Source organism: Chlorocebus sabaeus, chromosome 20 (assembly GCF_047675955.1).
Source record: "Chlorocebus sabaeus isolate Y175 chromosome 20, mChlSab1.0.hap1, whole genome shotgun sequence".
Classification (NCBI taxonomy): domain Eukaryota; kingdom Metazoa; phylum Chordata; class Mammalia; order Primates; family Cercopithecidae; genus Chlorocebus; species Chlorocebus sabaeus.
The window spans coordinates 115,693,909-115,720,517 of NC_132923.1; the positions used below are offsets into that span (position 1 = coordinate 115,693,909).

At 51.0% G+C, this 26,609-nt stretch overlaps 1 protein-coding gene across 3 annotated transcripts in view; it reads left to right on the plus strand.

Annotated features, from left to right (window-relative positions):
• The window catches only part of ECE1 (endothelin converting enzyme 1), a 129,126-nt gene that overhangs the window by 54,647 nt on the left and 47,870 nt on the right, over positions 1-26,609 (plus strand). Inside the window, exons 1-4 of one of the 3 annotated variants that reach the window (XM_007980151.3) lie at positions 1,019-1,143; positions 1,357-1,443; positions 12,215-12,356; positions 19,043-19,255. In XM_007980151.3, coding sequence (XP_007978342.2) covers positions 1,090-1,143; positions 1,357-1,443; positions 12,215-12,356; positions 19,043-19,255 — 496 coding nt within the window. In that variant the 5' untranslated portion in view covers positions 1,019-1,089. Of the gene's footprint in view, positions 1-1,018; positions 1,153-1,356; positions 1,444-12,214; positions 12,357-19,042; positions 19,256-26,609 lie in introns of those variants that run through there. The other 2 variants (XM_007980149.3, XM_007980154.3) reach the window with 2 other exon arrangements.

The following is a 26,609-nucleotide window of genomic DNA, read 5'->3' on the forward strand; positions in this document are numbered from 1 at the left end:
GCCGAGGGGGCTGTCAGAGGGCAGGAGTGGAAGCCAGGAGACCATTAGGAGCCACTGCCCTCACTGTCCCTGTGATGTCAGGCCCCTCACTCCTCTAAACCTGTTTATTCACACATATGTGTGACTGTGAGAATCACATTTGGAATGAACAGAAATGTACTTTGCAAAGTTGAAAGGTACTCATTAATGCAGGGATTCCCATCTTGCTAGAAGTGGAGAGTCCTTTGGAAATCTGCTGGGTTAGACCTCTCTGGGGTTCTTGGTTGGGACAATGCTGGGGCTGAGTCCCTAACTGAACACCTCATATCTGAGAGAGCCCCCTTTCCCTGCTTAGGGTTATAGGAGAGGGCTCAGGGGCTGGGGGGAGGGGGCACCTGGCTGAGGCTCAGACTCTTGATGGGGAAGATGGGAAAGAAGGGTCCCCTTCCTGGCTTCTGACGTCCCTGGAGCAGTGGTTCTCTTGTGTTGCAGGGAGGGCGATACCTTTGAGCACGGGGGTGACCACCGGACCACCCTGCAGCCATCCAAATGCGCACACACAGCTCTTTCATCCCGTGTCAAGGAGTTACATGAAATTTTCTGAAACTCATTCACAAACTCTGGCTTAAAGGCCTCTGAGCTAGAAAGGGGAACTGAAAGGGGACACCTACCTTTTTACTCCACCTTTTTTGTCTGGTCTTTCTAGCATTAACCCCCTAGACACACCTAAGTGCTGATGCTGAGGGGAACCTGTCTTGATTGCTCTGGGCCAAATCGAGGGCACCTTCCTGAGACTTTTGTTATCTGCCACTGGGGACCCCATTGTTGAAGGGGGACTTAAGATTTTCTCGAAGGAGAACTCACTGTGAGGGCCTTTCCTGCCTGCTAGGGGCTTCAGTTTGGGGGCCTCCTCTCCCGACCTCCGGGGAAGGGAGGGGTCCCCATCTCCCCCAGGCCTCTCGGGACTTGGGGTCTCCCCGGGAGGCCGGAGGTTGGGAACCGGGCGCCGACGCACTGATCAGGCCCCGCCCACGAAGGTGGTGCAACTCCTGGTCCGGCCCATCCCATCCCGGCCACCCGGGCAGCGGGACCAGGCGTCTGGGGCGCAGCATGCGGGGCTTGTGGCCGCCGCCCCCGGTGTCCGCCCTGCTGTCGGCGCTGGGGGTGAGGCGGGTGCGGCCCGGAGGGCGGGGGCGGGAGGCGGGCGGGACCCCTCCCCGTGCGGGCCGCTCCGTGGGCCGGTCTCGGTCTCGGGTGTCCTAGCTGGGGCGGGGCGCGGCGGCGGCGGCGGCGGCGCGGGGGTCGGGGCCGCTTCCCCATTCGGGCGCGAGAGCCATGGAGGCGCTGAGGGAGTCCGTGCTGCATTTGGCCTTGCAGATGTCGACCTACAAGCGGGCCACGTTGGACGAGGAGGACCTGGTGGACTCACTCTCCGAGGGCGACGCGTATCCCAACGGCCTGCAGGTAGGCGCCCTCCGCTCCCAACCGGTGCCCCGGCGCCCGGGGTCCGGGGTCCGGGCATGCGCGCTGCTGCTGCCGCGCCCCCAGTCCCTACCTACCCCGCCTCTTCCCCTCCCCCGTCCCGCCGTCCGGGAGGGGCCGCGCCTCCCCGCAGCTGGAGCTCCGCGCGGAGAAGCCTTCCAGAGCCCACCAGTTTCCCCTCACCTGCCCCCGCCACCCCCAGATCCTCCCGGCCACCTGCTTCTGGGGCCACAGCCCAGGTGGCAGAGTTAAAAGCTCCCCTGAGACCCGAACTGGCCCAGTTCCCTTTCCACAGAAGGCACAGTTTGTGAATGTCCCGGGACTTGCCCAGGCTCATTACCGGCAGTCTACAGCTTTTCTGTTTTAGCGTGGAAAGCCCTGCATCCCTGGAACCCACTCCCCCAGTTGTGGGCAAACTGGGAAAGTTGGTCACCTTATCCAGGAGGCAGTACCACCCTCTTCCTCTTTCCCTCCCAATACCTGAGTTTCCTGGGGCCAGGAACCTGTCCTCTGCCCCCTCTCCCTGCCACTTTTCATCCTACTGAGGAAGTCCAATTCCTCTCCTCCCCAGGGTCTGCACCTGTGGGCATCTCATCTGCCCACTCCAGGGGAGGGCCCCACCCCTGTCCCTGCCTTGTGACAGGACACTGAGCAAGGCTGCTTTCTGCCCTCCCCTCCCTGGGGGGCTGCACTGGGACAGTTGTGGCCAAGACCTCAGTGCTGGAGGGGTTTGGAGCCAGCCAGGTGCATGGGAAGGTGTTGGAAACCATGCAGACATCCTAGGAGACCCAGTGATCTGGCTCTTCAGAAACCAGTGTAGAAAGAGGAGCTGGGGCACCCCAGTTCCCAGAGGACTTCTGCCAGGTAGACCAAGGGAGGTATTCGGGAGAATCTTGGGGGCGCTTGGTGAACTGGCACACAACTCTTCCCAAAGGCGAGCTTAGGATGAGTGGACACTTAGGTTGCCAGGCCCTCTCCACTCAGACACGCCTCTTAGAAGTGAATAATCCTCCCAGTGCAGGGAGACACCATTGATGGAGTTCCTCATCCAGGAGTCAGGCCCAGGGGACCCAAACTCACGGTCCCAAGTGCTCTACCCACTGGGATGTGGCACCCATGCTTAACCCTCAGGAACACCCCTGAGAGCTGTAGGGATTACTGTCCCCACTTACAGATGTGGAAACTGAGGCTCTGAGAGGGGCAACCACTGGCCTTCGGTCACAGAGCTAAAAATCCGGGAGCGACACGTCAAACCCCGTCTGTCTCAAACCCCTTCCCACTGGACTCTTCATAAAAGGCTGAAGCTAGCAGGAAATTAGATTTCTGGGGCAGGTGCTTTTCCCTTCACAAATCAAAACAGAATCTAATCAGCAATGTTTTTCAGTCTCATCTTCCACAGAAGGGTCTAAATATATCAACATGAAAGCATTTCGGAATTCAGCAAAGTAATATGTCGTGTTGCTGTTACGCTCACAGCAACCTGTTTGGGGTATAGCCTTTTTAAGATGAAATAGCACATTTGTCTGGGGAGGGTCCCCGGCCAAGCAGGGGGAGCCCCGTCTCTGAAGCCAATGACCCAGGTTTGAATTCGTACTCCACTCATGACCTTGGGCAAGCGGCTTAATCTCTTTCAGTGGTGATGCCTTACTGTGAAATGGGTGTTAGGGAAAGTGGATGTCATGCATATTATACAGGGCCTGCTAGGATTATTGTTTTATGGCCACGTTATTGATGATAAAGGTGAGGTACAGAGAGAGGTTAGAGACGTTCCTGGGGTCACATCGCTGTTGTCTATGGTTGGAGTTAGTGTCGGTATCCCCAAATGGATACATTTTCCACTTTCCTTGTAGGAAAAGGCAAAGAGGTTACCCAAGGATTTGGGGCATTTTTGTGGGTACCCAGCTTGGCTTGCGTGGCACCGCCACAACTTCCCCAAAGTGAACATAAATTAGCTAGTGCTTGCTTTTCTGAGTCAAGAACTCATTCATCTCCATTTATGAGGCAGAGTATTCTATTAATTTAATGTTTTCAATCATTGTTTTTGTTTTGCCCGCAGTGTAAAAGCTTTATATGCTCACTGGGGGGAGAAAAAAAGATAGTCAAGTATAAAAAGGAATTAAAAACGGAGCAGTAATCCTGCCACTTGGAGATAACGGTTTCTAGTTTTTCACACTTGTATGTATATATTTTTAAACATAATTGAACTCACTCTAAATATACAGTGTTATGTCCCTCATTTTTCATTCAGTGCCACTTCATAAGCATCTTCTACATTGTCAGAAACTCCCGAAACATGCTGCCATTAAAAATCGTAACACCTCATGGTACCAACATATAAAACTATATTTATTTACTCCACTGTAGTTGGACCCTTAGGCTCAATTGCTGTCACTCTATGGGTGACCCGTTTTTTAGCTTTTCAGATTATTTCCTTTGGGCCGGTTGCTAGCAACACAACTTCTTCCTCAACTTTATTTATATTTATTTGTTTATTTTGAGACAGAATCTCTCTCTGTTGTAGAGGCTGGAGTGCAGTGGCGCGATCTCAGCTCACTGCAACCTCTGCCTCCCAGGTTCAAGCGATTCTCCTGCCTCAGCCTCTGGAGTAGCTGGGATTACAGGCGCACACCACCACACTCGGCTAATATTTGTATTTTCAGTAGAGATGAGGCTTTGCCATGTTGGCCAGGCTGGTCTCGAACTCCTGCCCTCAGGTGATCTGCCTGCCTCGGCCTTCCAAAGTGCTGGGATTATAGGCATGAACCACCACGTCTAGCCTGTGCTCTCAATTTTAGACTTTTAAAAATAGATCCTTCACCCCAAATCCTTCTCTTGATGGACAGCTAAAAAATAAGCTATTTGATTTTTCAAGATTTTGAAGTCCATTAGTCTTAGGAAGTCCCAGGTGATCAACACCAAAAACTAATAAATGGAAACTTCCGTGTTTCAGCCAAACTTGCCACATTCGTTACTTTATTACTTGCCACATTTATTTATTATTATTGGACCTACTGGCCAGTGTTGAATTTAACCAGAGCAAAATTCTACCTGTACCTCACATGAAAGCATTTTTCTTTTTCTTTTTTTTTTTTTTTTTTTTGAGACAAGGTCTCACTCTGCTGCCCAGGCTAGAGTGCAGTGGCGCAATCTGGGCTTACTGCAGCCTTGACTTGTGATTCTCTCACCTCAGCCTCCCAAATAGCTGGAACTACAGGCACATGCCGCCATGCCTGGCTAATTTTTGTATTTTTGGTAGAGATAGGGTTTTGCCATGTTGCCCAGGCTGGTCTCGAACTCCTGGCCTCAAGTGATCCTCCTGCCTCAGCCTCCCAAAGGACTGGGATTACAGCCACCGTGCCTAACCTTTTCTTTTTCTTTATCCCATATTTTAGGCACAAATTACTTGCAGTCTACTAAAGTGAGTTACTCTGGACCAAGCACAGAATTCAGAGGCAGTTAGCTCTAACTTGGAGCCCAGCTCTGGCTCTTCTGAGCTGTGAGACCTGGAAGCAATTCACTTCCACATCTTCCTTTGTAAAATGGGGTTAATGTTATTACCCACCTCTGGGAGCTGTTGTAAAGGCTCAAATGGGACAGTATGAGGGAAAGCATTTTCGATAATGCTTAGAAAAAGGATTTGGTTATTATGAGGATTATTATAGAAACTCACTATGGGTGACATGATATAATAATACACATCTAAATATGTTAGCTTTCTCTCTGAAGCCTCTGCTCTGCCAAAGCCAGCTGCCTGATCTTCCCACACCTGAACATACACCATTTCGGTGGCAGGAAGGGAAATAGCTGAAGTTACACCTGCAGCCTGAACTGAGGAGCAGATGGCCATGTCTACCAAAACCTTTGAAATTCATTCAGTTACTTCTAATGATCTTTTTTTGTTTTTGTTAAGAAAAAAGGAAAGGTGAGATATTAAATTCTTAGTTATGGTTTTCTCATTTTTTTCCCACCTTGCACAGGGCTCCCCTCCCCTCCCCTTTGCCTTCTTTCCCCTTCTTTCTTCTTCTTCCCTCTTCTTTCTTTCTTTTTTTTTTCTTTTTGAGACAGAGTCTTGCATTGTTGCCCAGACCAGAGTGCAGTGGCACAATCTCAGCTCACCGCAACCTCCACCTCCTGGGTTCAAGCAATTCTCCCACCTCAGCCTCCCCAGTAGCTGGGATTACAGGCGCACACCACCATGCCTGGCTAATTTTTGTGTTTTTAGTAGAGGCAGAGTTTTACCATCTTAGCCAGCCTGGCCTCAAACTCCCAACCTCAGGTGATCCACCTGCCTTGGCCTCCCAAAGTGCTGGGATTACAGGCATGAGCCACTTTGCCTGGCCCCCAGCCCCTAATTTTTATATGTATTTTATAGAGCCAGTTTCTTTGTTTGCTCTCTTGTCCGGGCTTGAGTGCATTGGCATGATCATGGCTTACTGCAGGCTTGAATTCCTGGGCTCAAGCGATCCTCTCACCTTGGCCTCCCAAAGTGCTGGGATTACAGATGTGAGCCATCATGCCTGGCCAAAGCTGTCTTTCGAGGGTGATTTCAGGGACAGGCCCACTCAATGCTTTAAAAAGACATGTCTGTTTACCTGGAGTTATCAACTCTGTTTGCCTGTTAGAGCCTTGAGGTTCTAGAGTCTGAGAAGTCATACCTGGAACCTCATCCACCCTCCTCATTTTAGAGATGGGAGACTGAGGCCCAGAGACTGCCCAGCAACATGCAGTGGGATATTTGACTTCTCAGGGTTACCGTCTTTCTCCCATGCTGTGGGGAGCTGGGTGTTCCTTCTGGGAGGCAAGGAAAGCTAGAAAGTACTTGATCAGCCTTTGATTCTTGCTAAGATGTGAGGAGCCCTCCCCTACCTACAGCAGGTCATACTTTAAGCTGTTACCAGTCATTTAAAGTCAGGCATCTGGGTGGGGTGGCAGACAGGGCTCAGGCGGAGACAAGAGGACACAGGACATGAGTTTTGCTCTGGACTGACCCCAGTGTCTCAGCCAGAAGGCCACCTCATGGAAACTTTACTGGAAGAAACTTCCCCAAACTGACTTTGTGGCACTTCCGGAGGCAGGGTTCCTTGCAGGCTGGGCTGTCACAGTCAACTTGCTCTCAAAGGCTTATTTACTCCAGGGAGCGGAGCCTGGTGCCACTGCCAGCGCTCCTGGGTGGCTGCTTCTGGGCTGCAGATGGATGGGATCCCTGCTAGACCCTTTGGCAAACCATTCCGATTGCTGCTTCCTGCAGCCCACTCCCATTGCTGCTTCCTGCAGCCCACTCCCATTGCTGCTTCCTGCAGCCCAGGTTGCTGGGTTCTGCCTTCCCTCCCGACCTGACTCTGAAAACCTGGCTTTGCCTGGCTCCCCACCCTTTCTGCTCCTGGCTTGTCTCCTGGGCCCCAGGCAGTGGGCCCCGTCCTCACCTGCAGAACTTGTTCTTGCTGTAAGCCTAGGTGAGCCAAGCACTCACTTCTGTAACCAAATATGTGTCCCGGATTAGGGCTTTGTTCCCTTCGCTGTGGAAACCCTGGGAACTCCTGGCTGGATAGCGCTGCTCTATTTCCCTTACTCTAGCTCTCTCACTCTCTCTGTTTCTCTGGCTCTCTCATTTCTTTGTCTTGTTCTCCACCTCTCTGTTTTGAGGGCACCACCTCCCTCTCATTCTCTTTCTGTTCCCATGACAATAAATAGGAAATTAAGCCCACCAGTCAGCTGAGCATCTACAGCAGTTCTGCGTCTTCCAGGCGTCAGCGCTGCCTCTTAGCTGATGGCCACTTCACAGTACCCTCTCCTGAGAGGGACCGGGCTGCCCGCCACCAATCCTCCTACCCTCCAAGCTGCTCAGGCCAGTTCTACCATGATTGACAGGACCTCATTTCCAAAAGAAAACTGAGAAACCACTCACATCTCCCCATGCTGTGACCTCATCTCACGGATCCCCTCCACAGTCCCATGAAGGAGGCTGGGCAGGTGTAACAGGGATGCAAAGGAAAGAGACTCAGCTGAGGCCAGCAGCCATTGGAAGCAGATCGATGCCCTGACTCACGGCCCAGCCCTTTCCATTGCACCTAGGAATTGGCCAACCTGCCCTGGAGAGGCTTCCTGATCCTGGTCTAGTACCTCTAGGTGACTTCTCCCGCCCCAGGAAGAGGCATCTGGATTCCTTCTGCCTTCAGAGACAAGGCTCATCCAGAAACCATGAGGCCCATAGCCTATAGTACAAGTCAAGCGAAGAACAAGACAAAGGTTAAAAACCCCATTTTCAAACTCCGCTTGCTATTCTTGCCTGAAACTGTGAATTTTTAATTCAATTCTGGCTTAATTTTAATTTAATTTTGCAGTGAACACCATCTGTTTTGATTTAGCACTTTTCATCAAACAGTGAAGGCCAGCTCCACCTCCTGCCCCTGCAGGAGGGTAGCACATCCTGGTAGGCCTGCAGCTGCCAGTCCTGGAGACGTGAGTTGCCTCCCTGTTCTCTCTCCTCTCTCTTTGCCTTCATGCCCCAACTTCCTGTGTTTCTTCTGGTGCTAACGCTAATACCTATTCTTAGAAATGTTGTGAAGATAGGCCCCGCGCAGTGGCTCATGCCTGTAATCCCAGCACTTTGGGAAACTGAGGTGGGCAGATCACCTGAGGTCAGGAGTTTGAGACCAGCCTGGCCAACATGGTGAAACTGTCTCTACTAAAAAGACAGAAATTAGCTGGGCGTGGTGGCGCACACCTGTAATCCCAGCTACTTGGGAGGCTGAGGCAGGAGAATTGTTTGAACCTGGGAGACAGAGGTTCCAATGAACAGAGACCTCCCCACTGCACTCCAGCCTGGGTGATACAGTGAGACTCCGTCTCAAAAAAAAAAAAAAAATTAAAAAAGGAATGTTATGGTCCAGGCACTGTGGCTCACGCCTGTAATCCCAGCATTTTGGGAGGCTGTGGCGGGCAGATCACGAGGTCAGGAGATTGATTGAGACCATCCTGGCTAACACGGTGAAAACCCATCTCCACTAAAAATACAAAAAATTAGCCAGGCATGGTGGCACGTCCCTGTAGTCCCAGTTACTCGGGAGGCTGAGGCAGGAGAATCTCTTGAACCCGGGAGGCCAAGGTTGTGGTGAGCCGAGATGGCACCACTACACTCCAGCCTGGGCGACAGAGCAAGACTCTGTCTCAAAATAAAAAAAAAGAATGTTATGAAGATAGAATTGCACCATCAAAATCGAATTAATATGATCCCAGGCACTTAGCCCTCAAGTGTTTATTTGCTGCCATTATTCTTTTTTTCCTTTCCTCTCCCTCTGTTTCTTTCATCTTCCCCGTTCTGTTGCTTTCTTCTCTCCCTTCTCTCCACAGATGACTTTGCTCCTTGCTCCTAGCTATCTCCTGTCCAGATAAGGTGAGGTTTCCCTGCATCCCAAGCCTAGTGGCTGTGTCCTTTGGCTCCCTGGAGCCAGCACCAGGCATAGGGTGCTGGCTTTTCTTTTCTTTCTGTTTTTTTTGTTTTCAAGACAGGGTCTCGCTCTGTCATGCAGGTTAGAGTGCAGTGGCGTGATCTCTGCTCACTGCAGCTTCCAGGTCCCAGTTTCAAGCAATTCTCCCACCTCAGCCTCCCCAGTAGCTGGGATTACAGGTGTGTGCCACCATGCCCAGCTAATTTTAATATTTTTAGTAGAGACGCGATTTCACCATGTTGGCCAGGCTGATCTCAAACTCCCAACCTCAGGTGATCCACCCACCTCACCCTCCCAAGGTGCTGGGATTACAGTCGTGAGCCACTGCGCCTGTCCTCTTTTTTTTTCTTCTTTTTTGAGATAGGGTCTTGCTCTGTTGCCCGGGCTGGAGTGCAGAGACACAATCATGGCTCACTGCAGCCTCGACCTTCCAGGCTCAAGCAATCCTCCTGCCTCAGCTTCCCAAGTAGCTGGGACTACAGGTGTGTGCCACCATGCCTACTAATTTAATTTAATTTTTTTTATTTCTTAGAGATGGGGTCTGACTATGTTGTCCAGGCTGGTCTTGAACTCCTGGGCTTAAGCCATCCTCCTGCCTCAGCCTCCCAAAGTGTTGGGATTATAGGCATGAACCACTAAGCCTGGCTGATGGGTACCTCTTAAACCAAGGTCTCATCCAGGCGTGGTGGCTCACACCTGTAATCCCACCACTCTGGGAGGCTGAGGCAGGCGGATCACGAGGTCAGAAGTTCGAAATCAGCCTGACCAACATGGTGAAACCCCATCTCTATTAAAAATACAAAAATTAGCCAGGTGTAGTAGCACATGCCTGTAATCTTAGCTACTCAGGAGGCTGAGGCAGGAGAATCGCTTGAAGCAGAGGTTGCAGTGAGCCGAGATTGTGCCATTGCACTCCAGCCTGGGTGACAGAGGGAGATTCCGTCTCAAAAAACAAAACAAAACAAAAAAAACGATCTCACGGCCTCCTTGTGCCCTGTGAGCTGAGCCATGATAATGAGGGCATGAGAGGCCTAAAGGAGGAAGGATGAAACAAACTCAGGGGCGGCAGGACACATACGTCAGTGTCCTTAGACAAGGCAGTGCCTGCTTCAAGTCCTTGGGGCCCTTCTGAATACCAGTGACCAAGGTAAAGTGTGTGTGATTACTCTGAAAAAGCACTTGATAAACTTGTGAGTACAGTGTACATGTTAGCATCATACCAGGCTGTCTGTCTCTGCGCCAGGCCCTCACAGCCTGAAGTTTTCGTTCATGAACATAGCATGGTCTGAAACTTCCGTTGCTCACTGTTTTAGAAGAGATTCTTGAAGGATTTGAGCAGGCGGCATCCCTCCCACTAACTGACCCAGCTGCTTCAGTGTCTCAGCCTCCTGGGCCTGCACAGAAGTGTCTCTAAGCCCCAAGATCCTTTGCTCAGTTTTGTTATGTTTTGTTTCCAAGATGGAGTCTGGCTCTGTCGCCCAGGCTGGAATGCAGTGGCACAATCTCAGCTTACTGCAACCTCTGCCTCCCGGGTTCAAGCGATTCTCCTGCCTCAGCCTCCCGAGTAGCTGGGACTACAGGCGCCCGCCACCACACCCAGCTAATTTTTGTGTTTTTTAGTAGAGATGGGGTTTCATTATGTTGGCCAGGCTGGTCTTGAACTCCTGACCTCAGGTGATCCTCCCACCTCAGCCTCCCAAAGTGTTGGGACTACAGGTGTGAGCCCCCACGCCTGGTCCCTTTTCTTAGTTTTGGAACCCAATTTTTTTTTCCACAGAAAGTGCTTGTGTTCCTCCGTCTCTGGTGCAGCAAATCCCAGTCGTTTCCTGCCCAGTAAATACCTAACCATGGCCACGTGGCTTCTCAGTACCCTTCCCTCAAGTGACCCACTTCAGATCCCCGAGTGCCAGGGTGGGACTCCCTCAGGACTGTGACTGGGCACCAGGGGCACCCCTCAGGCTATTGGTGGGGCACTTGCAGGTCAGAGTCTCAGTCTCTTCATCTTCCCTGACAGCTCTCCCTCTTCCTGGAAAGCCTTGCTCCCTCCACCCTGCCCTTCCCAAAGGGCAAGTCTAATCATGTCACTTCAGTCCTCAAGAGGAAGTCCAGGCTCTTAACTTGGCTTTCTGTGCCCCTTAGCATCTAGGCCCTCCTCTCCTCTCCACTCCCATTCCCTCTTATCTGGCCAGTTCCTACTTATTCTCACCGACCCAGGCCAGACATCTCCCTTCCAGGAAGCCCTCCCTGATTGAACCCCTGCCAGCCCCAGTCTGTTTCTTTATCTGCCTCCCTGCTGGGCTGTGTATTTCCAACATGGCCCTGAGTTGGTGCTCAGCTGTTAGCACTTGACACAGTGTCACTGAACACATGTCACCCCACCTTCAGGAGACCCTTCCTGTCCTGTGGCCGTGGGTTTTGCAGGAAGCACCTCTTGGAACAGAGGGGAGCCCCAAGCTGCCTTGGGTGTGAGAGGTCTGGGCTGACGGCTCCCATTGCTGCTGGCTGGTGTGTCCCTCCTTGGGCAGGGAGGGCCCTGCCACACCCTGCACTTCCTCTCATTGTGCCTCCCTTCCTGTTTAGCTAGACTGTTAGGCTGGAGGGATTTTTCCTCCCTTTCAGGACCTGAATGGAGCTATTTCTCCTTGCATCTCTGCCAACATCTCCTGGGACCCACCTCTGATCCACTGGTGGGCTCAGGCATCACCAGCTTTGGGTTCCAATCCCAGCTGTCCCCATTTAGCTGGGTAGTGAGAAGCCAGGGTCTGACCTCTGTGGACCTCAGTTTCCTCGTAAAAAGAAAAGTAACGAGGTGGCTCATGTGTTTTCGCGTGGGATTATGAGGGTTTAATGAGCTGAGGAGGTCTGTGCTTCTGGGAAGTGTGAGCCGTGGCCGTGTCACCCTTGTCCCTGACCCGCTGATGTGGGAGTTCTGCGGAGAGCCCAGCTGGGTACTCACTGGATGCCTGCAAGTCCAAACATCCTGTTCTTTTTGAACTCCTCACTGGAGAAACAGGGAAAAGCTGTAGTTTTTTCCTTCCACTCATATCAAGTGACATAAAAAAACAAGCCTGTCGGGGCCGAGCTGCTTGACTCTCTGATGTTTGCGAGCAGATCTGAGCAGCTGAGCAGGGTGGCTGTTCCTTTCTTGGATTAGGGTTGAATCTGTGGGAAGCAGACCACCCCTGAGACAGGAGGCAGCCCTGATGCCTCCCCAGGGCCTGGGCCTGCAGCAGAGCCCCTTCCTCCGAGGGAAGCGGGACCTGGGGCTCACGTCTTCCCCGCCCCTCCTGCCTCCTTCCCTACAGGTGAACTTCCACAGCCCCCGGAGTGGCCAGAGGTGCTGGGCTGCGCGGACCCAGGTGGAGAAGCGGCTGGTGGTACTGGTGGCACTTCTGGTGGCAGGACTGGTGGCCTGCTTGGCAGCGCTGGGCATCCAGTACCAGACAAGTAGGTGCCTCCGTGTTGCATGGTGGGCTCGACTCACTCCTGTCCCTGGCTCTGTCGGCTTGGGCAAGGGAGGCTTCCCTGCTTAAGCCGGGGCAGGCCTCTAAGGCCAAGGAGGGAGCCAGGCCCAGGGGGATCTGGGTGCTGAGATGGACCAAGACCTGGGAAGTGGGCAGCGTGGGTGGTATAAAGATCTCGCACTTGAGTCCACATCCTGTCCCAGCAACTTACTGGCTGTGTGACCTTGGACAAACCTCTTACTCTCTCAGCCTGTGTCTCTCAACCCTAATTTAAATGGGAAAACAGTGCCCAGTTGGGGGGTGGCTCTGCGGACTAGAGATAACATATGTCACATAGCTGGTGCCTTGTGTTGTTGCTAGGATGTGGGGTAATTACACACATAGGCTGACATTGTCTGCTATCTCTAGTTCCAATAAAATAACAATAATGCCCTCTGTTTACTAAATTCTTTCCTCCGACCAAATACCCCAAATACCGCACCCGCTTCAGATGCAATCTCATTTCCTCCTGGGGCAGCCCTGTGAGGTGTGGTTACTTTTGGCCCCTTTTCCATATTAGGAAACTGAGGCACTCAGATGGAGTGACTTGCCCAAGGTTACGTGGCTAATGGGGGATCGAGTGGGGCGCTTGAATGCGGAGGTTGGAATTCACCCACAGGCTACTGGGCTCAAGCCCAGGCTCCACCTCCCTTTGTAATCCAAGTATGCTCCAGAGCACATTAGCACCCCCAGGAGAGCTGCCCTTCCGGGATCCAGCTGCCTGTCGTGTTCCTTGGTCGGTGCTTTTGTCTGTCCCATTTTGAATGGTGATACAATTGGGCCCCTCTGATCCTGCTGTAGGGGTCTGAGACTGGTTCTCTGTTTCCGACTGAGTGGATCTAGCCAGGTGCCTCACACAGAGTTAATGCTCAGTAAACACTTACGAAGTGGGAAAGGGTGGATCCAAGTTAGAAATAAGGATGGGGAATTAGCCAATGCCAGGACCTCTTAGTCCCCTGTTGCCCCAACATTTATTCTTCTGATGGCACATGGTTCACCTGGTTGAGTAGCCTCTGGGGGCTCTGCTCAGCATCCCACCCACTGACTCAGTCTCTCACCCCATGAGAGAAACTATGAGCTTTCTCGGGATCTGGGAACGTCCACTCCAGGCTGTGTGGAGCCTTCCCTCTGTGAAGTTGCTGGCCTGCGAGGGTGGCCACGCTGCACCGGGGTGGGGAGGGGACTCGGGGCCTAGAAAAGAGCAGGGACTTCATCTGAGCGTTCTTCCATCCCTCCTGGATTAGGCACAAAGGTATCCATTCACTCCACAAACATAGGTTGTACTTAAGAAATAATTGCTTGATTAGTTAACTGACTGTCTAATGGTTTATGGTGTTTTACGAAATGTGCCTGGCTCAGCAGGTGCTTAATGCATGTGTGACTAACTAATGACTAGCTTTCAGGCCTTTAGCCCGATGTGTTTAGCAGAGTGCCTATGCCACAGGTATGCAGATAGTAAAATGAATAAATTAATGTTTGAATGAACAAAGGGGTAAGAAGGAAGATCAAGCTGAGAACAGCCTTTCTCTGCTGAGTGTGTGTATATTGTGTGATTCTGTCCTGGTGCGTGTTTGTGTGTGTGCGTGCCTCCTCTACTCACAGGACACAAGCTCGTCATCGTCTCCTGCCACTGCCATGTCGTTTCATCCTGAATCCACTCTAGTTCAGAACCCCCTGCTGGTCAGTGTGGACCCTGGCCAGCGCGTCTGCACAGCTCTTGGCTTGGAGCAGCGGGAGCTGGCCAGACTCCGGCAGCCAGTGTTGCCCTGAGACCGCCCCTCGGAGCTCCCAAGATATGTCTTTGCCAGAAACCAGGAGGGAGTCCCCACGGGCCAGCTCCTAATGATCAGACCCAAAACATTTCTGTTGTTATTGCCCAGTGGGGTCCCTTGGGAGGAATCCTGCTTCTGCCTCTGTTGTGTCCCTTTCTGGGTCTCAGAAGGGTTTTCTCCAGCCTGGACCTGGGAGAGGAACATTCTTCCCCTGGAATGGAGCTGGGCAGAGGATCAGGTGACCCCTGAGCCACCTGGGAAAGCAGTGGCCACCCCAGATATTAACAGTAACCTCATTACCCAGGTGCTGGTGCTGGCCACATCTGAGCAAACACCAGGCCAGTCAAAGCAAATCTGGCCAGGCACAGTGGCTCTCACACCTGTAATCCCAGCACTTTGGGAGGCCAAGGTGGACGGATCACCTGGGGTCAAGATGTTCGCCAAGCATGACCAACATGGTGAAATCCCGCCTCTATTAAAAAGTACAAAAATTAGCCAGGCATGTCGGCACACACCTGTAGTCCAGCTACTCTGGTGGCTGTCGTGGTGCACACCTGTAGTCCCAGCTACTTGAGAGGCTGAGGCAGGAGAGTCGCTTGAACTTGGGAGGCGGAGGTTGCAGTGAGCCAGGATGGCACCACTGCACTCCAGCCTGGGGGACAGAGCAAAAGTCTGTCTCAAAAAAAAAAAAAAAAAAAAAAAGGCAAATCTTCTGATGATTCTGAAGACCAGCCTCTGGGAATGTCTGGGCACATATTTACATTTTTTACTTACCTTCCTGCTATGCTTCCTTTCCAGAAACATTGGTGCTTTGCAAACAGAGGCAGCAAAACAAACAATACATTCTCCAAGAACATATATATATATATTTTTTCTTTTTTTTTTTTTTTTTGAGATGGAGTCTTGCTCTGTCACCCAGGCTGGAGTGCAGTGGCGCGATGTCGGCTCACTGCAATCTTTGCCTCCTGGGTTCATGCCATTCTTCTGCCTCAGCCTCCCGAGTAGCTGGGACTACAGGTGCCCGCCGCCACGCCCAGCTAGTTTTTTGTATTTTTGGTAGAGACGGGGTTTCACCGTGTTGGCCAGAATGGTCTCGATCTCCTGACCTCATGATCCGCCCGCCTTGGGCTCCCAAAGTGCTGGGATTACAGGCGTGAGCCACTGCGCCCGGCTCCAAGAACATATTTTTAAGAAAGCATTCTACACAGTTTTGAGGCCAGGCTCTGTGGAGATGAATGTCTGTAAATTAAATCTAAGATCTGTTTCTGCCTTCTCAGTTGATCATGCGTGTCCCAAAGGAAAGACGTTTGCTGCCTCTGCAGGTGGTGAACAAGTGCTGAATAAGGCCTTTCATTCATTTGGTTGTTCATTCAAAAACACATATTGAGGCTGGGCACAGTGGCTCACTCCTATAATCCTAGCCCTTTGGGAGGCCAAGGCGGGTGGATCAACTGACGTCAAGAGTTCAAGACCAGCCTGGCCAGTGTGGTGAAACCTTGTGTCTACTAAAAATACAAAAAATTAGCCAGGCGTGGTGGTGGACGCTTGTAATCCCAGCTACTCAGGAGGCTGAGGCAAGAGAATTGCTTGAGCTCAGGAGGCAGAGGTTGCAGTGAGTCGAGATTGTGCCACTGCATTCCAGCCTGGGCGACAGAGCAAAAACTGTCTCAAAAGAAAAAAAAAAAAAGCACGTATTAAACAACTGCTAGTTGCCAAATACAATGCTAGGCAATGGAAATATAAAAACACATAGGATACTGGCCTGCCCTGAAGTTCACATTCTAGTAGGACAGGTGGACAAGGAGATGGCCATGACATAGCACGGTAGCACAGCAGGCACCCAGGCCGCTGAGGGACCCAGAGAGGGAAGGGGGTCTGGGAAGGTTTCCCTAGGAAGATGCGGCCTTAGATGAGGGGTCCTGGAAACCATAAAGTCATCAAAATGCATGAAGCACCTCCTGGGCCAGGAATATTTCATGAAGTTTCTGCAAACCATTGAATAGTTGAATAATCAAGCCATTGCTCCTTAAGCACCTCCTTGGTCCCTAGCCCAGTGTCCAACAAAATAGACACTTAGTGAAGAACTCAAACCTCTAAGACTGCTTTTTTTTTTGAGACAGAGTCTTTTTCTTGTCACCCAGGCTGGAGTGCAGTGGCACAGTCTCGACTCACTGCAACCTCCGCCTCCCGGGTTCAAAAGATTCTCCTGCCTCAGCCTCCCAAGTAGCTGGGATTACAGGTGCCCACCATCATGCCTGACTAATTTTTGTATTTTTAGTGGTGATGGGGTTTCACCATGTTGGCCAGGCTGGTCTCGAACTCCTGACCTCAGGTGATCTGCCCGCCTCAGCCTCCCAAAGTGCTAGGATTACAGGCATGAGCCACCGAGCCCAGCCTCTGAGACTGACTTCTGGGACTAGTTTCTGGTTTTGTTTTTAAACCCAAGTCCCCATATGATAACAGCAAAAACCTTAATCAGTTAATTAATCGGTCTGCCTCTCTCACACACACAGACACATTCACACAGATGCTGATGCGTCTTCCCGCGTTAGGCTCACTCTCAGCCTGTCTCCTGGGCATCTCCACCAGCCAAGATATTGTAAAATTTTCCTTCCTGTGGTTTGATGTATGAAAACAATAGGTATTCTTTTCCTTCTCTAAGTATGGAGTTACATCGTAATACTCAACAGGCTCTTTCAACCTACATAGAAATTCTCTCCCTGCCCCATGAAGATTTTGGTGCTTCCCTGGAGTTTAAAGTGGAGCATTCAACTGTGATTAAGATGATTTGATTTAAAGATACTTAAAATGGCACTATCACCCCCACCATTTCCTTTCTCTGTTTTCGTGCGTAATGGCTCCATAATTTTTTATGACACACCTCTGAACTGTGAACAATAATTTTTAATTGTTGTGTGATTATCTCAAAGTCAAATCACCCTGATTTTCCTGCTGTTGTGTGGCTGCTCTGAGCCCTTCGTCAGCCACCCATCTGAAGGACTTTGTGTTTGTCATCAGATGTTAATAAGCCCACAAGTGAACCTCTGCCCACTGGCCTTATGTTCCTGAGTGAAGTGAACACTGCCCTACTAGCCCGTGCGTTCTTTGCTGCTCTCTAAAGACTGGCCTGAAACTTCAGACCCTGAGACTTGAGGAAGCTGAAACCCCATGCCCAGCCATGGCCGTCATCACTGTGAAATCTGTGAAATTGGTCCTACATTTCTTCCTAACTTTTAGATAGAGAAACTGAGGCATGGAGAGATGAGGTCACTTGCCCAAAGCCTCACTGGCAAAAGTAGAAAGCTGGATTTGAACCCAGGTCTGGTGGCCTCCAAAGCCTACCCTGCCTCACTGCCTCCCTGTGTGGTGGGGAAACAGATCTCAGCAGTCAGGCTGCACCAGCCCCTGGTGTGACTGGCAAAGAGGTGGGGAAGGAAAGCAGAAAAACACAGCCTTGGCATGGCTGGACTGAGACAGGCCTGGGCCCAGCTCTCAGCTCTCCTACCTCCCGCATAGCTGGGCGACCGTGTTTCATTCACTCCCTGAGTTTCCTCATCTTAACCGGGGACATGATGCCTGCAGCTGATGGCTTGTAATGAGTTAAATGAGATCCTGAGTGTGTGCAAAGTGCCCAGTACATGACCACGTTCAGTAAAGTCCCTTTGGTCATCAGCACAGCCTGGGTGGATGGATGATGGGACTGGGCCTGTGATTCTCGGTCCTGCACAGTCAGTTTCGTGTTGCTGCCTCAGGCCACGCCTCTGCGCAGGCCACCCAGGCTTTGGGTCCTTTGGGAGAGCTCAGCCGCCAACATTGAGGTTGGGCTCTGGCTTTTTCCTCTTGCCTCTGGCAAACCAGTCTCTCAGGGTTGTTTAGCCTTTGGGTTTTTGAGGATTCCTTGAAGTCACGCACTTCCCTACTTGTATGCACTCTCCTGCTTGTACGCAGGAGTGATTTTTCCTGTTTCCTCCTTCTATTCCTAATAGGCTTTCCTCCTGCCTATGTCCTGTCATCCATACTGTCTACATCACCCTTTTGGCACATAGTAAATGTTCAGTTTATTTTTGCAGAAAGGACAGACATTTCTCCTACTGTTCCCTTTTGATTTATGTGTATATCCCCAACTGAATTGTTAGCTCCTGGATTAAAGGACTCTGCCTTTTTATGCCTAGTACCCCAGTACCCTACACACGCACACACGGGCATGGGCGCACACTTTCATGCAGGAGAACGCACACACGCACACACATGCACTCTAGACACAGCAGAGAACCTGGAAGATAGTCATTAGCTTGCTGAATAAATGAATGCATGCATAAATGAATAAATTTGTTGAGCATCAAGGAATAATAAAGAGTCAATGAGGTGAAACCCCGTCTCTACTAAAAAATACAAAAAATGAGCCGGGCGCGGTGGCGGGCGCCTGTAGTCCCAGCTACTCGGGAGGCTGAGGCAGGAGAATGGCGTGAACCCGGGAGGCGGGATCGTGCCACTGCACTCCAGCTTGGGCGACAGAGCGAGACTCCGTCTCAAAAAAAAATAAAAAAATAAAAAAATAAAGAGTCAATGAATATTTATGGAGGAAAAGGTTGATTAAGAGAAACACCTGGGTTCTGGGTACCTGTTAGCCGTAAGAAGGATTTTAGACAGCTGAATAGAAGTCTTGTGTTATAAGCCAGCAAATTTTAAATGGGCGGAAATCATTTCTCTGTAGGGCTCTAGTGACCGTTCAGTTCCAAATCTGTGTGGTCAGGGCTGGGGTGGGACGTGTGACCCTGGGCCCCAAGCCGCCTTCTCTGCCCTCCCTGCTTCTTCTCTGCTTGCCCTTCACTGGCCTCTTGTCCTTGACCCCTTGCAGGATCCCCTTCTGTGTGCCTGAGCGAAGCTTGTGTCTCAGTGACCAGCTCCATCTTGAGCTCCATGGACCCCACCGTGGACCCCTGCCATGACTTCTTCAGCTATGCCTGTGGGGGCTGGATCAAAGCCAACCCGGTCCCTGATGGCCACTCACGCTGGGGGACCTTCAGCAACCTCTGGGAACACAACCAGGCGATCATCAAGCACCTCCTCGGTAAGCATCTAGCATGGAGACCAATGAATGGTCCACAGCAGGGAGCTGTCAGCTGGTCCAGCCGGCTTCCCAACCACACCTGCTTAAAGGAGGAGCTTGGCAGGATGGGCCGTGTGTGGTGGCTCACACCTATAATCCCAGCGCTTTGAGGGGCAGAGGTGGGTGGATCACTTGAGACCTGGAGTTCCAGACCAGCCTGGCCAACATGGCAAAACCCTGTCTCTACTAAAAATACAAAAATTAGCTAGGTATGGTGGCGTGTGCCTATAGTACTTGGGAGGCTGAGGCAGAAGAAGTGCTTGAAACTGGGAGGCAGAGGTTGCAGTGAGCCGAGACCACACCACTGTACTCCAGCCTGGGCAACAGAGTGAGATTCTGTCTAAAAAAATAAGAAAAGAGGCGCCTGGCAGAATGGAAGACCATAGACTTGGGAGTAGGTGAATCTGGGTTAGAATATCTGCCCTCACTCATTGTATGATCCTGAGTAAGTCATGTATCTCTGAACCTCAGTTTCTTCATCTGTAAAATGAGACTAATAAGATCCAAGCCACAGAGGTTTGAGAACTAGAGCTCTCATGTGTAAAGCATTAGCATGGTGTGTGTGGCGTGTAGGGTGTACATAAGAACTGGTGGCTGTGATCGTTACTTTTGTGGCTTCAAGCTTGTCATAGCTTTTGACCAGTATTGACTGCGAGTTTTGAAAGTTGTGAGTAAAAGGGATCGGGACTGAACACACTAGATCAGATTCTAAGGTTGTGATCCAATGAAAGTTCTAACAACAGCTTATCAGAGAGTTAGTTATTCAGTGTAGGCGGGAATCATCCTTAGCCTCATGGTGATCGGGCTTGCATGGTAAGCCATCTGGTCAGAGTTCTCTTTGCACTTCACTAGGCCTTGGGCACCTCTAGTTCACCCCCGTGTTGATGGTTTTATCCTCAGATTAGAGCTCCACGTTGTCCTGTTTGCAGCTGTATCCTTAGTTAATGTTTGTTGAATTCCCGCTGCCCACTGGGCTCCTCCTCTGGTGTGAAATCATGACACCTGTGCTGTATCACAAAGCTACTCACCTGAACCCCTGCACAGCTGGGACCATGGCTGTCTCCCTCTCCTGCTGTCCCCTGCTCCATCCTGGGACCCTAAATGCTAGGAGAGGCTGGATTCTGAAAAGCCAGTCAATTTAGCCATCAACAAGAGAACCTGAATCACACAAATACTTACTGTTTTAAAAATCTTTAAGCTATTCAAAGGTAGATAGGTACAATAGAAGATACCCAAAAGGGGACAGATCTTCTTAAAGGGACAGAAATCTTAAGAGACGGGAAATAATTCTAAATGGATATTTATCAATTTAAGGCAACTGAGTCTTTTATATTACAGGGAAAGTAGGCAAACCGGGTGAAGGAGACCTTTTCTTTCTTTCCTGCCCTAGCCCCACAGGGCAGAGCTGCAGCTAGGTAAAACACACGCACCCTTTCTCCTGGCCTCCCGCAGCTCCCCAGGCAGCAGCAGCAGCCACCTTCCGCCTAACTCCCCGAGGATGAGCAGGGTGGTGCGTATGGATCTGGGGTTGAAGCTCAGTGTGTCTGAAGCAGCAAAGCCCCAGCCTGAGATGTCCCCCTGCCTGCTTTATGCCACCAAAGTGCCTTCGAAAGAGGGTGTAACTTTTCATTTTAGAACCAGATGCTTAAAAGGCAAATATGTCTGTCATTGCAAGACTGGAACTCAAGGACGTCCCTTGTCCAGTGCCTAACATCACAGCCAGGGGCTTGGCAGGGCCCCTAGTCCAGGTAGTATAACAAGGTGGGTCGGTTCCTCTGCTTCAGAGTCACCAGGACCTGGGTTCAAATCCGGACTCTGCCACTTACTATGAGGTCTTGGGTCAATTACATCACCTCCCTGGCTTGTTTTCTCATTAGTACAGTGGGAACCATGCCGCCTCTGAATTTTGAAAATTAAATGGGAAATACATTTAAATGTATTTAAACCATGCCTAGGCCTGGCATGTCGTGGTGGCTGCTGTTTGTATTGATGTAACTGTTATTATTCATCCTTGACCTTTGCACAGCATTTGACTGGTTACAGAGAGATGCCATCCCATTTGATCCTGCAGGGTGGGATCTGGGAAGGTGGTGTTCGCTCCATTGGTAGATGAGGAAAGCGAGATCTGGAGAGGTCCTCATGATAGGCTAGTGAGTGGCAGAGCTGAGACTTGTCTGATGCCTGGTGTGCCCTTTCCCCTGTCCCACACCACTTCCTTCAGGTACAAAGGACAGACATAGCTCCCTTTCGGCAGTGCCTGCAAGAACTTGCAGGGAGCGCAGAGCCTGAGGGCCTGAAGGAAGGAAAGACATGGATGTCCACTGTGTGCTGTGCACTGTTCCAGGCTCTTTACAGCCACTGCCTCCTTAATCCTCACAACCCCAGACTTCAGAATTGTTGTTCCCATTTTGTAGATGCAGAAACTGAGGCTCCCAGAAGTTAAGTGACTTTGTCAAGGACATACCACCAGTCCAAAATGGTGAGGGGCTCACTCTCTGGGGAGCAGTTAGCGTTTAGAGGGGATGGGGCAGGACAGCGGCTAGGCCAGTGAGGCCCAGAACGGGCTCTTGTGCATCTTAGGGGTTCTGATCTGACTGGTTCTGGGGCTGGTTCTCATTGGGAGAACCTTAGGTCTGGGCCAAGATTGAGTCCATCCCCACCGTTCCTGAGGATTAAGCCGTGGGTGGGGAGCTGCATCAAATGGGCCATGGAACAACCCAGAATCATGCTTTCAACCCTGACCCCGAGTCCAGGGTCCAGTGATACCAGGAGGCCAGACTGCAGAGTTTTGAAGTCAAGCAGCCCTGGTGTGCTAGCTGCTTATCACCCGTGTGGCCTTGGACAAGTGACCTGGCTTCTCTCCCACTTGGTTTGATTATCTGTGCGATCGGGATAATGTTGCTTCCTCACACGTGCATTTACTGTGAGTGTTGACTTGCCTGGGATGATTCAAAGTGCTCAGCCCCGGAATACACCGGAATACTAGCCTGGCACCTAGTAGGTGCTCAGCAAATCACAGCTGCCCTCCTTGGTGGTGTTAGATGAGTTCCAACCAAGACTTCTTACAAACAAGCTGTATGACTGCAGAGAGGTCACCCAGATTTTTAGGTCCTCGGCTCATCACCTATAAAGTGGTAACTAACTGAAACACAGATCATTAGTAGGGATGCTCTAAGGGTTAATGGGATGGGCAAAGAACAGAGTCATTATTGCTTATTTATTAGAGAAGCACTGGTGTGTAGACCCAGTTATCAGGAAGGAGGTGCAGGAAGCTGTGTTATCAGGAAGCTGTGACACACTGAGTATCTCACTTGTATTGTTTCATTGAACTCTCATAGTAAACTCATGGAGTAGGCTATATTTGCCCATTTTACAGATGAGACTCATAAATATGAAGGAAATGTATTTCCTAGGAAATGGTGAGGCTGGGATTAGACCCAGACTTGTGGGGCCTCAAAGCTTGTATTCTTTCTCTACTCACTCCACTGTCAGATTCAGTAGGGAGAGCCCCGGGTCGGCACTGCTGGCGGGGAGAGCAGCCAAGAAGTGTGGTTTGCCTGCCTCCTTTCCCCAGCGGCTGCTTCACTGAGCTCTCAGCCCAGGCCAGCCAAGCCCCAGCCCAGGTCCAATGAACACAGGAGCTGGGGTCACCCCCATGTCATATTGACTAGGGGCTTCCCCAGAAGGCATATCCTGGGGTCCGCTCCCCAAAGGCTCACTTCTCGGAACTAGTCTGGAAACGGCCCCTCAACTTTGGGCTTGATACCTGGGGATTTTGATACATGGAAACTCCTGAAAAGGCAGATGGCAGGTGAGTGGGTGGCAAAAAAATGCAGGAGTGTGGGCCAGTGCATTCTTGGGCTTAAGGCCAGGCTGGGTTCAGCCTCTCCAAGACAAAGGGGTCAGCCAGCAGGCCTCGGAAAGGAGCCAGAGCTGATGGGCATGGGAACAAGCCGGAGGTGCCCAGGCCACTCCGACCTGCTGAGGGGAGGGCTTCCCTCTAGGCAGAGAGGGGAGAAGGGACATTTAGATTGCCAGTGTGGATTGTGTCAGCCGGTCCGGCAGGATAGCTGTTACCATCTGCTTGTGTGACCCTGGGCAAGCCATGCATTTCTCTGCCAGGTGAATTCATGCTAGCCTCCTCAAAGGCAATCCAGGCAGATCTGTAGCAGGTGGGCTGAACTAGGCCAGGTGCCACCTTGGCATGACCTGGTAGTCTGCCAGCTGGGGATGGTGACCTCAGCTGCAGGACACACAGATGCCTCGCACTTCACTCTGCCACTCCCCAAAGTGGCCAGCATGGGCTATCCTCCTAGGTTTTGGGGAAATGAGAGTGGTGGCCTCACCTCATCAGAGGAAGGAAACAGCCAGCCCCTTCAGCCCTTAGACTTGGCCCTGCCTTGGGCTTTCCAACTGTGCTTGTAGCTCGGATTATTCCACCAGCTAGAGTGCCTACACCACCCCCTCCAAAGCCTCCAAGACTTTTCTCAAACCGGCTGCCCCCATTGTCTTCTGTGGCTACCAAACGGCCTTTCTAGGCTTGAGCTACAATTACACTGTGTGCACCTGTCGTGTTTGCTTTACTGTATTTTATACTGTAAGATGAATGCATACAAAAAAAAAATCAATGGATGCTCATTGTGACAATTCAAGCAACACAGATTCCATAAAGAAAAAACTAGCAGTCTGCCTTCTGGTCTCCCTGGGAGATACACACACAGTATTCCAATAGCATTACATGTGTCCATGTCGGTGATATGGCAGTTAATGATGTCACCCTGTGACATCTCTTGTATTTTTATTTTGACATGTTTTCCCAATACCTGCTGTCTAATTGAGTTTGATCTTCCTGTGCATATTGGAAGGAAGCCATCTATGGACAGGATCTGCATCATGAGTGCTTTCTATCCCGTATGGTGTCTACAGGAGTGGGTGCTGCCTTCCTGTTTGGGGAATGGTTATGTGAATTGATTGATTCTTAGTCTGTTTGTGCTATTGTAACAAAATACCACAGACTGGATGATATGGTTTGGTTTTGTCCCCACCCAAATCTCATCTTGAATTGTAGCTCCTTCAATTCCCACATTTTATGGCAAGAACCCAGTGGGAGGTCATTGACTCATGGGGGAGGCTTTTTCCCATGCTGTTCTTGTGATAGTGAATAAGTCTCACAAGATCTGATGGTTTTAAAAACGGAGTTCCCCTGCACAGCCTCTGTCTCTGCCTGTTGCCATCCATGTAAGACGTGACTTGCTCCTCCTTGCCTTCCACCATGATGGTGAGGCCTCCCCAGCCACGTGGAAGTGTAAGTCCATTAAACCTCTTTATTTTGTAAATTGCCCAGTCTTGGGTATGTCTGTATCAGCAGCGTGAAAACAGACTAATACACTGGATAATATATAAACAACAGAAACTTATTTCTCACTGTTCTGGATGCTGTGAAGTCCAAGATCAAGGCACAGGCTCGTTCAGTGTCTCTGTTAAGGGTTGCTCTCTGTTTCCAAGATGGCACCATGAACTGTGTCTTCACATGGCATAAGGGACCAAAGAGGGGGGAACTGGCCCCCTCAAGCCCCTTTATAAGACACTAATCCATTCATAGGGCAGAGCCCTCAGGGCCTTATCACTTCCTAAAGGCCTCACCTCTTAAAACTGCTCCTTAAGGATTAAGTTTCAACTTGAATTTTGGAGGGGACACATTCAAATTATAGCATCGACTCAACAATGTGAGGATGGGAGGCAGTGTCCAGGGCTTCTTAGGGGCAGCTGGGCTGCTTCAGGTTCACCTCTGGTTTTCTGAGCCAACCTGCAGGAAAGGACAGGGAAGCAGAAAAGGCTTAGGCTCCAGTCCTGACTGCAGCCACTTTTGCGACCTTGGACGAGTTACTCAACCTCTTACTTGTAAATGGAGTGTGATAACAGCCACTGTGGAAATCGTCAGGACAAGATGCACACACAGCCATGCCTATGCCCATCTACAGAGGAAGCAGTTCACTTTCTCAGGAAGGCTTAGAAGTCCAGCATCAAGCTCTGCCTTGATAGGCCAGTTTTTTCACCCACCTGGGCCTCATTTTCCTTGTCTCTGAAATGGGATGGTGATATCTCCCTCAGGGGACCAGGGTGAGGTTGTGACAGCAGCACAGGGTCTGCTGTAGACGCTGTGAGCGGTGGTGGTGGTGGAATTCTTTTTGTTTTGCAGAGCAAGGCGTCTCATTTATCAGCACCCCTTCCCCCCAGCACAGGATGGGGCTCCTGAGGCCTGTGACTGAACGGGTTCTGGTTTTATCTAAAACAAACACAGGTCCTGCCCTGGTGTGGAGTCAGGGCCCCACAGGCTCCTGGCCAGATGGTCCCACTGCATCAAGGGAGGCCACACGAATCCCAGACACCCCTATTCCCGCAGCATGTGGGGGATTCCCAGACACCCCTATCATAGCCCACGGCTCTGCCTGCCTGGGCATTCGTTTCCTCCCTGAGGAGTGATGTGGAGAGGGCGTTCCAATGAAAACTCCCAGAGGAAGAGGCAGCCGATGAAATGGTGCTCTGTCTTCCTCTCTGGGACTTTGGGGTAGGAACTGAGGAAGCTTCTGGAACTCAGGGTCCCTGGAAGGAAGTACCTAGGCATTGTGGAGCTCTGTTGTCTGGCCCTAGGCTGCCAAAAGGTCTTCATACCACTGGGGCTGCGGAAGTGCCACCATCTCCAAAATGTGTTCCCAGCACGTGCCGGGAGCCACACTGTTGGGGGTTGGCTGCTTCTCTGCCTCCATGAAATCTTCTGGGAAGTAAACATGAGCAAGGGGTGTCTTAAAGGAGACCAGAGAGCATCAAGCCCCAGTCTTGTTGAACTCAGAGTGACAGCCCCGAAAGGGGACGGGGCCAGCCTGGGGCTAGTCTGAAAAAAGATACCGAGACAAGAGCACCCTGTGAGAGGCAGGGTTGGGGACCTGAACGAGGGGCTATGGAGGGTTGGCACAGTCCTGGAGACCTTTGTCTTATTCAGAAAAAGGTCTGTGCCTGATTTCACTTTGTTTTTTGTGTTTTTTGTTTTGTTTTGTTTTGTTTGTTTCGAGGCCAAGTCTCGATCTGTCGCCCAGGTTGGAGTACAGTGGCACGATCTCAGCTCGCTGCAACCTCTGCCATCTGGGTTCAAGCGATTCTTGTGCCTCAGCCTGCCAAGTAGCTGGAATTACAAGCACCCGCCACCACGCCCGGATAATTTTTGTACTTTCAGTAGAGACAGGGTTTCACCATGTTGGCCAGGTTGGTCTCAAACTCCTGACCTCAAGTGATCTGCCCACCTTGGCCTCCCAAAGTA